The sequence below is a fragment of the Passer montanus genome, unplaced genomic scaffold (assembly GCF_014805655.1).
Source record: "Passer montanus isolate IOZ18808 unplaced genomic scaffold, ASM1480565v1 scaffold99, whole genome shotgun sequence".
NCBI lineage: Eukaryota > Metazoa > Chordata > Aves > Passeriformes > Passeridae > Passer > Passer montanus.
The window spans coordinates 705,561-716,699 of record NW_024375367.1 but is presented as its reverse complement, the minus strand read 5'-3'; the positions used below and the strand labels follow the sequence as shown (position 1 = coordinate 716,699).

At 37.2% G+C, this 11,139-nt stretch overlaps 1 protein-coding gene across 3 annotated transcripts in view; it reads right to left on the bottom strand.

The window, feature by feature from the left end:
• Positions 1–402: 402 nt before the first annotated feature.
• Positions 403–11,139, bottom strand: part of TRPC4 (transient receptor potential cation channel subfamily C member 4) — a 132,628-nt gene continuing 121,891 nt past the window's right edge. For all 3 annotated transcript variants that reach the window (XM_039696648.1, XM_039696647.1, XM_039696649.1), the window contains 3 exons: positions 5,170–5,211; positions 3,259–3,348; positions 403–2,973 (listed from right to left, as the gene is read on the bottom strand). In XM_039696648.1, the coding sequence (XP_039552582.1) occupies positions 2,257–2,973; positions 3,259–3,348; positions 5,170–5,211 (849 nt within the window). In that variant the 3' untranslated portion in view covers positions 403–2,256. The remainder of the gene's footprint in view (positions 2,974–3,258; positions 3,349–5,169; positions 5,212–11,139) is intronic.

The following is an 11,139-nucleotide window of genomic DNA, read 5'->3' as shown; positions in this document are numbered from 1 at the left end:
ATGCACAGGAGGAGCAGGCTCTTATGATGCCAGAATAATATGCACAACTCTTAGACCTGTTGTAGTTAACTTTTCCTGATAATGGTGATGTTTGCAATACAAATACTGTGCTCAGGCACTTTCTGTCTGGAGTGAAACCATGTGGCAGGAATGTGTTGAAAGCTCTTTTGAGCAAGCACTGTCTATTTTGAATTTGGCTAGTGGAAAGGGAGTAAGCTTAGGACTCAAAGGCATTACAAACCATGATGAAGAATGAGAAACTGAATGCAGTGGGGAAGGACTGTCAAGTGGCATATGGAAAATTTTGTGACAATATGAAACGTTGGCTTTATGGCACCTTTGGCAAAAATGTTACAGTACAAAAAAGAACTCTCTAAGAGAGTTAACCTAATACAAATGATATGAAGGTATTCCACCATTATTATTATTTATTTCTTTTTATACTTGTAATAATTCAGGTGCTTTCCAGACAGAAAAGCTGCAGGCTCTGCCCCAAGGAGCTTACAATCTAAAGGTGGACAAGGAGAGAGACGTGAAGGAGAAAGGGTCTACAGAGCAGTCAAGAAGTCAAGATGGAAACTAACCAAACAAATATGATTTGAACACATTGCTGCAAAACTATACAAACTATTTTGCAATTATGACTCATTTTCCATTTTGGTTTAACTGTATCTGCCATGACACAAACAGGTGTGGAGGAGGAAGCTTTCAACATGTGACATCAGAGAGAGTAGCACATGTGTAAAGTAGAGCTGGAAAACTCACCTTAAAGTATAGAGATGAGAGGGGTTTGCCTGCGTTTCCAAGACACAGTTCAGTACCAGGACAATTTAGATCCAGAATGACATGGCTTTAGGTCAGACCCTACAGGTTTACATGGGATAGATTCTATCAGAAATGTAAATTCACTCTATGCATCTGGAAGTTCCTTAATACATCCTAATATGAACTATAAAATCTACCATGACAAGGCTGGGGAAGTTAAGAAAGAAATAACAACACTTTTGTGGTATATTCAGTGGGGGAAAGAATTGTGTTGAAAGCTGGGGGTAGTTATTCTTATGGCAGTTGTAAAATGTAATTTTTAATAATGTAGGACACCAGCCAATGATTAAAAAACCCCACAATGTTTAATTTTAAAAATACTGGTTTTAACTAAGACAGTAAGTCACTCATAAGTTATGAAAAATACTATTAGGTTTTCTTTATACATTTAGGTATCTATTATAAAACACCCAATCAGGTTCCACCAAACTGTAAAATTGTCAAAGAAACTCCCTTAAGGCGTGCCGTCTAAAACTTCTCAGCAAATTGCCATATTTATTCAAGTACTCAGGGGAATCACTGGATGCTTTTTTATTCCTGAAGTATCTTTCCCTTAGCAAATCCAAGTGTATTGTAAAGGCAGAAGCTAATAAGCAGCTGAATATTAAAGTGCATAGGTTGTCCACATGAGGAAAAATAGATCGTTGAAGAAGCAGTAGCTGTGGTGATAAAGGATTCTTGGGGAATAAGCCATCATCAATTTTTAGTAAGCCACAGATATTTCTTTTCCTATAAGAAACATTGCTACAGTCTTCAAAACTTGCAAATGCATTTCTAACAATGGTATCAGGACAATCACACTCCTCTTGCTGTGAGGGAAAAGTTGTAATTAAATAATCAAATAGACCGATTTTTCATAATTTACAGGTATTCATATTCCTTCAATAAATAAAAGAATATAATTTATCTTCTGATTCTGTATAGATTTTGACAAAAGTTTCCAGCAATTTAAACAAATGATTCTAATAGCTTGACATGAATTATGCTGGCAGGAGCCACATATGATTATTATGGTGCACAGAATCTTTAAGAACCTACAAAGTTAAATAAAAGCTTACAAGTCTCTTAAGCTACTTTTTATTTGCATAGAAAAATATTTATCATAGGAGTCAACTATCATATGAGAGAAATTCCATTTGTTGTAATTGAAAAAGATAGCTAAAAAGTTTCTGTGGGTTATTGCAACAGTACAAGAATACAAGATGCTTCCATTTATTAAAAAAAGTAAAACAAATCGTGAAAGCTAAAGCAGGCTACAAAACAGAAGGTCCTCATATTTTCTTTCTCTTGACTACTATGTTACAAGATCATGTGCCACAGTTGAGTACTATAAAGTGTAATTCTGCATTAGCTAATATAATTCTTAAAACATTCCCCCCCAAAAGCACTATGCAAAATATATATATTTGTAAATGCTTCCTCCTGAAAGCATCACAACCTTGTTATCACATAGTCACCCTGAACAATTGTTTCCTGCTTCCCATCAGAGTCAATGCTTATGTCCAATGCCTTGTCCAGCTGATCCTGTGGAGTGGCAGGTTCTGAGTTCTGTAACTCCATTTTCTCTGTTTCTGAAGGATAAATACTCCCCCCTTCCTGTGAATCCAAAGACTCACTGGTATTTTGTGATTCAGCTAACACACATTTTTTGCCAGGATTTTGGAAGTTTAATTCACAGTTCATGATCAATTCTCCCTCTTCCAGTTCATCAGTTTTCTCACATTGTTCTTCTGCCTGTTGACGGGAAACTTCTTCAGAAACGGTGTATATTTTATTTGTACTCTGCCCCACAGAGTTTGTTTTTGATCGTCTGTGAAACAACCCAAAATTTTTTATGTCTGTTACAAAATTCACACGCTTTTGTTTCTCCTGAGTGGACTCTGACACCATCATTGCTGAGCCATTGCTTACATTATGTCCTTCAGAGGCGATATTGGCTGAGCGTGGGTGAATCATCGTTGTTATGTCAAAAAGGCTGAAGGGTTTCTTCTTTCCTTTCTTGTTTCCTTCACCCTCACTATTTTCTTCATTTTCTGACAGAGAGGCAGTGTCTTTGCTCATCTTCCCAGTTTGCAAATTAGACAGCTTGCTTCCTTTTAACAAACCCAGGACTTCAAAGCGAAAGCTGGAAATATCTTGTTTTAACTCCTAAAAATCAGGAAAAAAAGATGAAATGTCAGAACATCAAAGCTAATTTGACTTTCCTTTTGAAATAAAAAGAAAAAAAAGGGGAAAAAAGGGCTTATTTTGGGGTCAGTAATAAACTTCATTCTCTCAATGTTGCCATACCTGGCATCTTCAAAGTTGAAGATCTTGCTCTAGGAAGCAAGTTTTATCTTACCTGAATAACTGAGTGTAAGAAATATGCTTCACAGTTTTAAAAGATCTTACTAAATTACTAAAACACCTATAAACATAAAAATAAAAACATACCTTAAAATTTTCTTCTGTCAATCCTTCTTCAGTTTTGGCATCTCTTATCATTGCTGCAACATACCTTTTAACCAGATTTCTCATAACTTCCTAAAAAATATAAAGCGTTGCATTAGCTTTCTTGGTATTAGTTAGTAAACCTACACTCACAGACTCTGCTTGGGCTTTTTCATACTTTATAAACATGACAAAAATGATACATATCTGTTTGAAAATTTGTTTTTCTATTTGATGGAAACTACTAACACTTATTATCCTGAGAAGGGATATGTTGAGTTTGACCCAACGTATCCCTTCTCAGGATCATAAGCAACAAGGTAGGTTTCCTGCCAGTAATATCCAACCTGGCAGTGAGCAGTTGCTGATTCCTCGTGAGGAGAGCATGTTTGGTGTGGTTGTACAACTTTATTTCCAGCTATTCTCTCTCAAGCCTCCTGAGCTGTGAGATACAGTGACTCTCTGAACAAAAATGATAGTTCTAGGTTTAACTGGCTGTGACAGGTTTTCTTATGCATTTTGAACTAATATAAACTTTCAGCATTCAAAAATCTTCTGCCAATGAATTCCACAGGATGAAGTAAGATTCTGTTTCAGGGTTTTATTTTTAACCTTTGGTCTGGTAGTTTCCATTGTTGTCTCCTAAGAATCCTAGAAATTATTATTTCTAGGTTGAAATAGATACCTGGAGGCTGTCTGAGTCATCTCAGGGCCATGCCCAGTCAAGTGCTGAATACCTCCATGGGTAGAGATACTGCAGCCTCCCTGAGCAACATTTTCCAGTTCTTTACTACCCTCACTGTGAAGATAATTCTCCTTACCTTACAGAATTTCCAATACTTCAACTTGTGTCCATTTTGTCTTTTGCATTGTATCTCGAAGAATAATCTGGCTCCTTCTCTTTAACCACCCACTACGTTATTTAAGGCAGCAGTTATATTCCCCCTAACCTGCTCCAGGCTGAAATCTGAGCTGCTTATCTGACAGTCCTCTAACCATCTTGGTACCCCCTTGCTGGATCCCTTCCTGTTTGTTAACACCTCTCTTATAGTGTGGGGCCCAGACATGACATACTGCTCTAGATACAGTCCCACAAGTGAGGGCTGGAGGAGAAAACTCACTTCCCTCAAAAGGCTGCCTATACAGCCTCACTAATTCAGTAAATTAGTGAGTAAACTTACATGTGTGGTAATCAGTTCACAAATAAATGGCAAACCACTGCTCCATGTTCATCTTCCTCATGATTCTATAGATCCCTGTAATACTTCACACAGCTTCCTCTTCTTCAGTTTGGAAAAGTCCCAGCTTACCTAATTATTTCCCATATGGGATTCATTAACTACCAAGCCTACAGCTCACATCTTGTTTAACTTTTACATGACAAAAATTCAAAATAATACTGAAAATTATTCATTGTGAAATAATAATCTAAAAAAAGTAGAAACTGAAGAAGGAAGGACGGAAAAGAATTGCTTACGTATAGGGGATCTAGGCAGAGGGGTTATTAAGGAAGTTGTTTATGGGGGATTAAAGCTGGAGAGATGAAAAGCAGGTTCTGATGGAGTGTCAGAACACTGTACATATGGTCCTGGTGATTTCTGGCAGGCAGGAATTTGCTTTTTTTAAAGGCAATCCATGTTACAATGGGCAAAATACTGGATAGCATGCCATTGCTCTAGAAAATATCCTTTTGCTCCAGAAAGAAGGTAATTGTATTCTCAAATACTTTTGTTTGAACATCAAAAATACTAAGCTTGTTTGCTGAAGAGGAAATAAGTACAGATTTTATGGGTTTTTTTTCCATTTATTTTCCTTTTCCACTTTCTCACTAAATTCTTCTATATTTTTTTCCTCATGAAGACATTCTGAAGGCATAGAAAAACAATTGCCCAAAGAATAAACCTAGGCCTGTACCTGGTATTGATGATGTCTCCTCAAATTGTCAGCTGCACGTCTCTGAAAAATAGAAAAGAATAAAAAAATATTAATCTCTGTGTGGAAGTACAGTATTTCCTTTATGGGAAAACAGCAGGCCTGTGCATTATACAGTATTTAGCAAGCTGAGAGAAGAGGTTCAAAATCTGCTGAAAAATGACAATGTTTTGAAAAAGCCTATCATTTGCTTTATATAAAGTGGAAGGCTGCTGTAGGGAAGGCAAAGTAGATTTTCTAAATTTTTGTCAAAATGCTTTTATTCCTGCATTAGCATGGATGTGGTGGGGCAGCCAGGTCACAGGTTGCAGAGTCCCAAGGTCAACGATCTGAGATGGAAGTGGAACAATGGATCATGTCACTCACTTGCACAGACTGAAGCATATTTGACTGAATTGAAAAAAGCTTGACTCAGGCTAGATTTTTCTTGGAGGTACACAGTGAAATAACAGGAGTTAATGGACATGAGTTACAAAAGAGAAATTCTGTATGGAAAATCAACACGGTGGGATTTGTAAAGCCATGGTGTAAGCAAGACACTTCTTATGGCTCCTGATCTCTCATTTAAGGTAAAGTTAATCAAAACCTGCACTATAAAACTGTGTTAATGAGAAAGCTCCCCCTTAGTTCTCTGTTAAAAACACTTAGTCATAGAGAGGTGTATGGAAGAAAGAAACAGCTTTCAACACAGTTTGGTGTTGATAAGGAGGGACAGTAAAAGGGACAGTAACTCTGAAGAGGAGCAGCAAAAAGAAATGTGGTAGGATGAAAGAATAGCCCAGGTTTCAAGCAAGTATATTCAACTAAACTGCCATATCTAAGGGCTGTCCAGAAGAAGATGGGGAAAAAGGGCTGAAAAAAAGATTTCTTTTTTCTCTTGACTTCCTTTTGTCCTCAATTGCATAATGAATAACATATCCCCATCCTCTACAATAATTATTCCTAACTGGTGAAAGAAACACAGCTTTAACTCAGACTCTGCTGCTGATTAGAAAATAATGTGTCTGACACTGATTGTATCTCTACAAAACAGAACACTTAACGGCAGTTTAAAAAAGGGGGAAAGGACATCCAAGGGACTTGTTAAAATTAACCTCAGTTGCATACTAAGGCAGGCACAGCAAGTTATTTAATTTTTTTTTTTTTTTACTTGAAAGAAATTATGAACCTTTTCCCTGTATTTGCAGTCAGTTTACACTTCACAGTTGACTTCTTGTTTGCAATTAATTTAGGGATGCAGTGGCTTTGTGGCTGGGCTAGCAAAAAATAAAAGAAAGGGAGAAAATCATTATTTCTGAATCAGTCGGAAGAGCCACAGTGGTGCATGCCTTTGTACATGAGAATGCTTTCTTCAGTATTTTTCCAGATTGTCTATCTCCATCTATGCCTCATAAAAGAGAAAATGGATATTTCTTTTGTTGAGGATGGAAGGATGGGCGAGCTTGCTCATCACCAGGGCCAGAGGGGACAGTGCAGCCGCGGGAAGCCTCATACCCTCACAACACCCGAACTTAGCCAGTTTTTAGAAAAAAAAAATTCAGCTTTCTTGCAGTTGGCCACACGGTGGAGATGTTTCATTCTGCTGAGAGAGCACTAAGGGGACCATGGATAGAGAGCTCTCAACAACAGATCTGACTCACAGGTGAAGGAAAAACAATTTAGGGTGTAATTGAAATACACTTCAGGTAAAGTGAATAACTCCTAAGTAAAAAAAAAAAATAAAATAAAGCTGATTCTTTTCTTGCACAATACTTCTTACAGCTGCTGTCTATTCTGCTTTATTTTACAGTGAAATGTGAAGTAAATGCATAGGTTCAATTCCGTATCTGTAACAAGAGCTACCTAGATAAAATTTATCCTTTTTTTCGCAGCCAATTTGGAAACTCCCAGAAACAGAGGCCATGGCTTTTCCCCTTAATGTAATGCCAACAAGTACATTTTGGGATAACTATATCAAAAGATTTGTGTAATAATGTGTCTGAACAGTTCTACTGCACTTAACCATACCACCAAGAAGCTGAAAGAAAATTAATTTAATTGTATGTTTTCATGCACATCTACATACCTACTCCACTGGGAATTACACATAACCTATCAAATTTATTATCACTAAACAGTTCTCTATCTCTCATTTAAATGTTTAGGTTCCATCTCCAGTTCCTAATCATCTTTTTCTTCCTTTTGAAAGCAGAATGAATCTTTGCCTAAACACATCTGAAAACCAGGCTATTCACTAGAAATAAAATGTGATTAACATTCGTATTGTCCTTATTTAGTTCTCAGCTGGCCTGCTTTTCTCTACTCAGTCATAGTCTAATGTATGGTTCAAATTTTGTTGCAAGTAACCATTGTTCTGTGTGCATGAAAAAGTTGAAAATTATGACTGGCAAAACAATGAACGTTTAATTTGACTAAAAATAGTAACAGGGTGGGAAACATGGTTTGTTGAATGCAATAGTGAAATTGAGGAAGATGCTGTTGTCACTTTCCAAATAGGGGCACTCATATCCTTTAGGAAGCTTTAAGAGTAGCTCCACTAGTAGTGATAATTATTCTGATCCTCCTGTTTATGCCATTGCTAGCATTTTACACTGTTTGGAAAAAAGATCTCTTTAGCAGTCAAAAATGTAATAAAATTATATTACTTATTTTGATGTGTTTTATTAAAATGATATCTTTTATAGTGCAGGAATACAAATTCAATGCCTGCACTTGACCTTAAACTGCTTAGTGATAAAGAAAATGGAACTATTGTCTGAAGTTGTGGTATATATTCCTCATCTTGACTAGAAGCATCACCTTTAAAGGATTAGAACTTATCTGTGTTGACAGAGAGGCTTCTCCATGAAATGATTCTTGGCTATACAAGGAACACTCTAGATTATTGATTTCCACACCAGATGGAAGGCATTATTTCTTTGCTCAACTTTCAATAACAGACATTACAGAGAAAATACAAAATGTTTATGCTGACTTAGAAATTGCATCATTTTCCACTAGGTGGAAAACAGAATAGGAGAAGGGAAAAGGAGATTTTCTGTGAAAAATGATAATAAAATCATGTTGGTTGCTCAGAAAATGGCATAAAATTCTGTATAGCTAGAGAAGAGGTAACTGTTTATCTAAACATCAGATAAAAAAAATTTCAAAACTATCCCTGGCAATCCTCTCCATTTTCACTTCTGAAATACTTAAAACTATAGACAAAACATTTCTGGTGACTGATCAAATGTAAAGTAGAATGTAATTTGAGAAAAAATGGTACCATTTGTTCTGGTGGAACTAGGATTTCTTTTCCCATATATCTTTTTTTTTCTGAAATACCGATGACCACAGGATTAGCCTTGACACACCCACGAGCCTTGTGCAGTCAGGAAAACCTCAGCCTAATTAATAGAATTACATTACTACTCTGGCTTTTGCAAAGATAAGCTAACAAAATTAATAGAACTGATACAGATATAGATATAGATGATATAGATATGTGTAAAAAACAGCACACAAGCATGCACTTATTTCGGAATTTTAAGTGCAGGAAATAACTGATAATAACTAAACAAAATGCTGCATACCTGGGATATGTCAAAATGACAGAATAAAAAAAATGTGCTGAACTCTGAATGGTAGAAGAGGTCTGTCTGATTCATAGCAAAGCTAAAATATTAGTAAATTACATATACCATCCTGGCCTTCCTTCAGCTGAAGCTGTGGCTAGAGAAGCTGCCATCAGCATGGCTGGGAACTGTGTTGCTTTGGAGAAAAAGCCTCTCCCTTGAAAAGCCTCCTCTTGACTTCACCACCTGCTTCTTCAGCTGTTCCACTACAACAAAGAAGAGCCACAGAACTGACTTCCAAGGAGATGCAAATTATTTTCAGAGGCACCTCACAATGCTACAGACCGTGCTCTTGCCCATGATAATTCTTTATAAACAGCAATGTAGATGATCCTCTCAAACAACGTCCTTCTTATTTTTACTGGCATTTCTCTTCTTCCCATGGGCCAGATAAATCATTTCACTAGAATGTGTGCTGTAAACTATCCTGACCCTCAACTCCTTCTTTACACATTCCACCTGCATATACTGAACTCTTAACTATACACATATTTAAATTTTACCGTGGATTCTTGACACATTTGATTTGATTCTTGACTCAGTCCCAGTTCATAATTCCTGGCTTTTTGTTACTGAGGACTTTTTGCAGAGATCATGCATAATCCTTGCCAGCTTCTTTCTGTCTATTATCTATTTTGTATCCTCTAGCACTGACTCACTCTTTGGATGCACATTATTGCTTTTTCTACAGGAAAACACCATAGTACGTCACTGCTAATTAGTGCTTCCTAATAGGAAAGTTAACATTTAGAGATTTCAGAACAGAATGTTTTGAAATCTGAGGTCTGCCTTACAGACAATGTGGCATCCATCCATCCATATAGCCAATATAAGAAAATCATGTTATAGCATTTTTTTACTCTCCCAGACCTGGTTGTTGGGAAGAAGAGAGAGTTTATAATGCAGGAGTCAGTGAAAAGGAGTAGATCCCAACACAGCATATCTTGTAGCTCAGAGCCAAAGTTACAGAGCAGATACAAGTGAGCTGAAGTCCTCTGAGATCCTTGAACAAAAGGCAAAGAAAACTCTTCATTAACTTTTGGTTGAAAGGGCATAGAGGTCCTAAATTTAATTTGTGTTGTAGCTTATTGGGACAATTGAAAAAGCTCTAGGAAATCAAGGCTGAGCTGTGGGTGATAGGAAATTTGTCAGAACCAGAAATAAGTGCTCTCCCACAGGACAAACTATGAGATCACCGTGGTGCGCCCATTTGTTGAGTGCTGATTTAACCCCTTGGAGGATGTCCATTTAACAGCACCTGTCTGGTGGTTTGCATCTATCCAATGTGGAAACCAGAGCACAGAGGGCATATGCACATCTTACTCCATTTTGGATATTGGGTGAATAACTGGGTCTGGAAATTGCAAAATGTTCCAAATTCACATAAACCTAATGGGACTTGTATTTGCTGAGCAATTAGCTGAAGAACTTTGTAGTTTTATGAGATGCCCATATAGTGGACTGGATCTGCCTGGTCAGCCACAGCCACTCACTTTCTTTCAGGCAGCTGGAAGTGTGGTTGCCATGTGGTTACCCTGCTGGTAAGCCCTCTGCTTCAGAGGGGTTTCAGCTGTAATTCAACTAAGAATAGTTCAACTAAGAATCTAAGGTTCAACTAAGAATCTATTCTGCAGGGGAAACCAGTGATTTATATGGCCCTACTGCACACTTTAGGGATTCCACTTTCAAATAATTGAAAAAAAATTTACAGGAATCAACTAAAAATGTCCCACATCTCTCCCTCACTGATGTCCTCCATTTCAAACAGTTCAGTTATTAGTGGTTCATATTCAAATCATAAGGAAGCTTGGTTCAGCTCCTTCTCATCTGTTCTCCCAAGAGAGCACCTTAACCCCTGCAGTATCTTAAAGATCTTGAGAAGGAAATTTCTGTTGTCATAGCTTTTATGCTTGGGGTAAATTATTAGATATCCACTGGAGAATAGAAGTAAATCTGGGTCTCCTCAGCCCAAGATATTTGCTTTAAATATTTGCACCTGCTCCTTTCTTCAAACAGAAATTTCATCCTGAAGCTGAAAAGTCTTTCCTAACAAAAGCTTATTTGAAACTGAAGTATATTAATTAAAAAGTTTGGTGTTTAGAGATTTTGGGGGATTTTAACTGAAAAAAAAAATTATTTGGAAAAATTCTCAAGCAGCTTGGTACAGAGACTCCCTACCCTTTCACCCTTTGCTGCACCAGTTTTCCCAAATCTAAGACATGGGTTTCTTGCAGGTGGTATTTATGTACCCTAACAGGAGGAGGAAGGAGGAAGTAGACACGATCTTTCTGAATCCCCTTCCTTATGATGCCATTCAGCATAGGGCTGGGAGCACCCT